The sequence below is a fragment of the Sinocyclocheilus rhinocerous genome, unplaced genomic scaffold (genome assembly GCF_001515625.1).
Source record: "Sinocyclocheilus rhinocerous isolate Xijiao unplaced genomic scaffold, SAMN03320098_v1.1 scaffold4236, whole genome shotgun sequence".
NCBI classification, from domain to species: domain Eukaryota; kingdom Metazoa; phylum Chordata; class Actinopteri; order Cypriniformes; family Cyprinidae; genus Sinocyclocheilus; species Sinocyclocheilus rhinocerous.
Window position 1 is genome coordinate 117,657 of NW_015624020.1, and position 6,245 is coordinate 123,901.

General features: G+C 34.2%; 1 protein-coding gene across 6 annotated transcripts in view; it reads right to left on the minus strand.

Annotated features, from left to right (window-relative positions):
• Positions 1-6,245, minus strand: part of LOC107737605 (rap1 GTPase-activating protein 2-like) — a 46,039-nt gene that overhangs the window by 26,972 nt on the left and 12,822 nt on the right. The window contains exon 1 of one of the 6 annotated variants that reach the window (XM_016549205.1): positions 3,815-3,995. The exons of the other annotated variants lie outside the window; for them this stretch is intronic. Coding sequence (XP_016404691.1) covers positions 3,815-3,831 — 17 coding nt within the window. The 5' untranslated portion in view covers positions 3,832-3,995. Of the gene's footprint in view, positions 1-3,814; positions 3,996-6,245 lie in introns of those variants that run through there. 6 annotated transcript variants of the gene reach the window in all.

Below are 6,245 nucleotides of genomic sequence, written 5' to 3' on the forward strand. Positions count from 1 at the left end.
CCTAACATATTAATAGGGAAGGGGGGCCCAAAAATTTGTTTTGCCTATGTCACAAAAAGAGGTAAATCCGGCCCTGAATGCAGGCATTCCCAAACCTTGTCATCTAAACATCTTTCACCTAACATATCTACCTGAAGTACCTTGAGATTCTAAAATAAATATTTTAATAATTAAGCATCACATTTGCACATTCATGGTTCTCTGTAGGTTAATGGTCACATGACATGCAGGTGAACAAATAATTTTGTATATTTTTTTAGTAAGTGTTTTATTTTGATTGATGTTATTCTAAAATGACTTATTTTAATTTTACACGTTTATAATTTAATTCTTAGCTTTTCATTAAATTGCAGTTTCTTTATGAACCCCAGTTTGGAAAACCTTGACGTAATACAATGTTTAATGCACTTCATGTTATTAATTACAATGAATGGAATGTATTTTCTTACTCTTTGTATTTTTATATCAATATGGTACAAGATTATACTATTTAAATCAATGTGATAAACAACTTGGGTCAAAAGTAATCTAAAAGTAATCAAAAAGTAGCCTGATTACATTACCTAAAATGTGTCAAGTAATGGATTATGTTACTAACTACAATTTTTATCATGTCATTTGGAAGTAGTAACTACAATTTCTAAGTAATCTACCCAGCGCTACTGCTGAGTTAAGTGCAGTCCCTCTACTTGAATGTTGAAAAAAGCTTTGCCAATGTGTCTCCACCAGGTCATCCAAGATGTAGATGAATTTGCTTCTTAATTGGAACAGATTTGGAGAAATTTAGCATTACATCACTTGCTCACCAATGGATCCTCTGAAGTGAATGGGTGCCGTCAGAATGAAAAATCAGCTGATAAAAACATCACAGTAATCAACAAGTAATCCACATGATTTGTTTCTTACAAACATGCAGCTTTTCACTTTGTAAATGGTTTATTTATGGACTGGATTTGCCTGGATTACTTGTTGAGTAAACTGTCAGCAAATTTTCATTTTTGGGTGAACTATTCCATTAAAAACAAAACAGTCTACATTCACATACAAGTAGCTATAAGTGGCATTAGTTTGCACGTTAAATCCAGTTTAGAAGCTTAATCGATGATAAAGACACTGCTATAAACCGGTGTGAATTTCTAAACGGGTCCAAGTTGATGAAGCTAGCTAGTTAAGAAGCCTAATGGACCAGCATCTAAAACAAAACATAAGCTGACCAGTCACGGTGGTCTTTTTAGCAGAGAAGGGCTCAGTTTGTGATTAGACTAATTGCTTTTCTTTTATAACACAGTTTTGTAACATGACAATGAGATTTCTCAGCAGGAGCTGTTATTACGACTGTTGCTGTCTTTAGCCTAACTGCCTCCAGTAGAAATGAGCTTCAATCTTAATAGGGCCATGTGAAACTGAGGTGTAGAGGGAATAAAGCTTAACTAGATCACAATCACACACACACAATGTTTATACATGCTTGCGAACATACAGTCATAATAGTGCTGGATGAGTTTTTAATGTTAAAAATGCAATATGAAACAAATCCTAACAATTCTATCACTACAAAATCAAGTTCTTGTCTCAGGTTATAAGCGGTGCAGTTGTTTAACTGTTTTTTTTTTCACTATGAGAGGATCTCAATCTTCCAGCTGTGCATTTATTTTTCATCAGACGAGCACGACTCCTGTAGGGCATGATGGAGAGATGGACAGACAGAGAAAGGAAGAGGATGAATGAGCAGTGATGTGGAAGAGGCTCTGTCTACTGAAGACCAGCAGTCAAACAATGAATAAAGTGTCAAGTGCACTAAAAGTGAGGATGAATTCAGGTTGAATAGAATACCAGCGGCTCAGTGAACACACTTAAAGTAGAGAACAGACTAAAGTAGAAAAAATGGTATAATTTTCTAAGAAGCTTGTATGTTTTTGAAATTAATACATTTATATTGCAGCCTAATATTTAGCTATTCCTGGTTATATCTTTAATAAGTATAAATTAGATTAGTTTAATGAATAGTTCAGCCAGGAATCTCTACACACGCTCTAATTGGTTCATTCAATTCTATGTTCCCAGCCAATCGGATTCACATACTCATTACCATTTTCCTATATATACAGGACGTATTCAAAAAATGGCATGTCCGCGCAGTATGCGAGTATGCGTGTCCTTAAATTAGCCCACTGCCTCCCCAGCACCACCTGCCTAGATCTGCCAGGGGGGATCTTCCTCTCTCTAGCAGCAGCATGTTTCCTTTTAATTTTATGATCTGAAGCAAGTCTACTTGCTTTGCAGCAGCGTAGCATATCTGATCCGGCAACACCAAACCTATGCACATTCTATTTACATTAATAAAGATTTTACAATCCTTTCCGAGAGTTGTCATGACTGCAGTTAATAAAAATGCACAATCAACTTCAACTTTAAAACATATACCTTGTGACATTATATAATATGTCATACTTTGAAAGGTATAAGTAACGGTTCACCCAAAAATGAAAATTCAAACCTGTTTGGGTTGACAGTAGCCACTGACTTCCATAGTATGGAAAAAAAATACTATGGAAGTCAATGGCTATCGTTAACTCTTTGGTTATCAACATTCTTCAAAATATCTTCTTTTGTGTTCAACAGAAGAAAGAAATTCATACAGATGATGTAATAACATACAGGGTGAGTAAATGATAACAGAATTTTCATTTTTGGGTGAACTATTACTGTACGTGTAATTTCTTTATTTTTTTGTAAAGAATCACTTTAGCTTAGTATTTTAAAGGAATTTAAGGAAGTATACTGTGTATTAATTATATTATTAATAGCCTATCTATATGATGCATTATAGAGATATAGCCTAGATAAAAAATATATATTGAAAAGTAATAGAAAAAAAGGAAAAAGCTAATATTTTAGGGAAAACACTGGGGGAAAAACACAAAATAGTATAATTATAAATATAATTATATTAAATATTATTATAAATATAATAATAGTATAATTATAAATATTATATTAAATGTAAATTACATTTTTATATTAATATATTAATATTACAAATATATTTTTTTATTACTATTTTCAGATTTATTTTCCAGCGTTGTCCTAAGAATATTTCTATTTCACTTTTTTTATTATTGTTAAATAAAAATAATATTATAAATAAAAAGATAATAAAGCGTATAAGTATATAAAAATAGCAAAGAAACGATGAATCTGCATTACTAAAAACTGCATTCACAAATGTATGCCGTCTAAAAACTACACCGTCAAAATCAAGAGGAACATGCTACATTGTCTATTCCCCATGGCTAGGGTGAGGAAGCTGTTCCCGGATTGGATTTGCAGAGAAAGCAGGGAGAACCAGAACGTGTGACAAGCTTTACGGTGAGTAACGGATTATACTTTCAGTGCTGCAAACTGAGCTGAATGACACCCAAAGAAACACCAGCAGCACTGAGCCACTTACTCTTAAACTGTCAGCTTATGTAATACTTCTATAATCCGTTGAAATTGACTTGCATTGAATACTTCCTCCCCTCCTTTTGTGCAATCAAAGCGAAGCCACATCGTAGAAACATCACCTATACAGTGCTTTACATTGACAATCACAATCTGAATGTACCACCTGACACACAGATTCTACAGCGCAAAACAAGAGTTTGCTCCCATGCAAAAATATGAGAAACACTCCTTTTATGCATTATGCTTCAGTAAGAACTACTAAGAAACACCATATGGAAACTTCATTTTATGCATTTCAGCTACAAGCATCAAAATCCATCACAATCATGAAGATTTTAAATTAAAGTCAACGGGGAGCTGAACTCACCAGAGTCTCCGAGGCATTTTGAAGGTAACGTGCAGGTCTCTTCTAGTTAATGAGTCTCCAGTTCTCACCAACAGTTGAAATAATAGTCAGAACGAGAAGCACACACTGGCTACTGATTGCACAACCGTACTCTTAGGGTTTAGATGCTCCGCAAGTACAAAGCATTACACGTTATCAAGAGCGAGAGAGAGAAAGAGAGAACGAGATAGAGGTGGGGAGGGGGGTTTGAAATCCTCCCAGACACCCTAGTAGCCCTGTCTGCTTTGTTCACTCATTTTGATTATGCGCCACACACACACACACACACACACAGATATGTCAGCAGGTTTGGGGAAGAAGCAATAAATGGACTGATGCAACATACATTACACAAACCACCGTGAGCTTCTGAATAAGTCATAGACATCAAAGGTTGAACACTTTAATATTTAATATGCGACTCGAGACAATAAATCATGAGCAAAACTAACATCAAGACACACAGACACAATAAACACACATTGCTACACCAAAACCTTCTATCAGACAGCAGATCTGGCATGTCTGTCATGCACGTCAAGCGGTCTCAGACTTACTTCATGTGTCAAATCACTTACGGGTGTCTGTATTAATGTAACGTGACTGACAGGCATGTCAACACAAAGGTTCAAAAATAGGAAAAGAGAGCATTTCAACATTGAAAAAATGAAACAGTTTATCTTAGTCTTATATAATGTAATTAAAGAATTAAGAATTGCCTACCTTTATGATGCATAATATATACATAATTGAAAAAAAGCAAATATTTTGGGGACAACACTGGAAAAAACAAAAATATTATAAAAACAATAAATAGAAATGATGATAATAATAATAATTGTATTGCGTAATTATATTATTATTTATCAAAAATATGTCCCTTTTTATGTCCTTTTGTATATTTACATATTATTTATTTACAATAATAATAATAATAATAATGACAACAACAACAATAATTATTACTATTATTATTTTTTACAATTATTATTATTATTATTATCTTTATCCAAAACTGTCTTTTTTATGCCTTTTTATGATTTTTATTCACTGTAATATAGTACAATAATGATGACGATAATGATGATGATAATAATAACAATAACAATGATAGTTTAATTATATTATTATTTATCTGAAAATATGTCCTTTTTATGTTCTTTTGTATATTTAAATATTTTTATTTACTACAACAACAACAATGATAATAATAATAATAATTATTATTATTATTATATTTATTCAAAATTTTCTTTTTCATTTCCTTTTTGTATTTATATTCAATGCATTATAGTAAAAAATTTATAAATAAACAATAATAATTATTATAATTATTATTATTGTTGTAAATACAAATTAAAACATACAAAGGAGTAAACAAATACAAAAAATTTGCTCATTAAAAATTGTATTCTCAAAACGCATGCCATCAGAACAATACAACATGACTGACAGACCTGTCAGCATGGAGGTTCAAAAATACACATCTATTATCCCTTGAAGACATGCTTAAGGTGGTAAAAGCAACACTCTAATTATATTGACACTGCATGTGACCGTCACATGTTGCCACACGCTACAATTCACTTGTCTAAGTTGCTGCAAATCGAAGCAAATGTAGCAAACGTCTTGTAAATAACTAGCTGATATCACACTCTGTTTAAGACCCATAAAACAACGCCTCAGCAAACAAGTCCTGTTTGGGTCTGTTTACTCATGGCTGTGGTGTTTTGTGTCGGTTTTTCAACAGAATGCAATACATACTGGTTTTCTTGTTAGCTTAGCGTGCTTTAATGCCACTTGCATACATGTAAACACAAACAGGCTAATGCATGTGGTCTGCGTTGCATAAGCACAAACTTCCCCGTCTTGCCAGGTTTGATGTGTGAAACATATGTGCGTGTTTGCAAAGGCGCGAGCTCATCCACACCCTTCTAAGCAGGGCTGAACAGTGGGGGATTGGTTAGATGTGGAGATCCCACCTGCTACCCCTCCACCTGGTTGCTAGCATGATTGTAAACAAAAATGTCTGAACTGGGTCTCAAAGTCATCAGCATCGCTGAAAAACCAGAATATGACAGAAAACCATACCATGTTTTCAGTGGTGGGATTCTCGTGTACAAGGTCCCTTAAATAGCTTCCTAAAAGACTCTGCAATCAACCACTTTCACTGGAAACAGGGTTGCCAGGTTTTCACAACAAAAACCACCCAATTGCTATTCAAAACTAGCCCAATCGCGTTTTGGGGGGGGGGGGGTCCCCCGCCCCCTGTAAAAAAAATTGCGTTCCACGGGGTAAAATACACGCTTTCATACATGTACACGAGTACGAGTTCCCCTCGTAAAAGTCACATTCCCGGGGCGAAATATCATGTTATTGGGGTCGCTTCAACCCGCGGACATGAAAAACAACC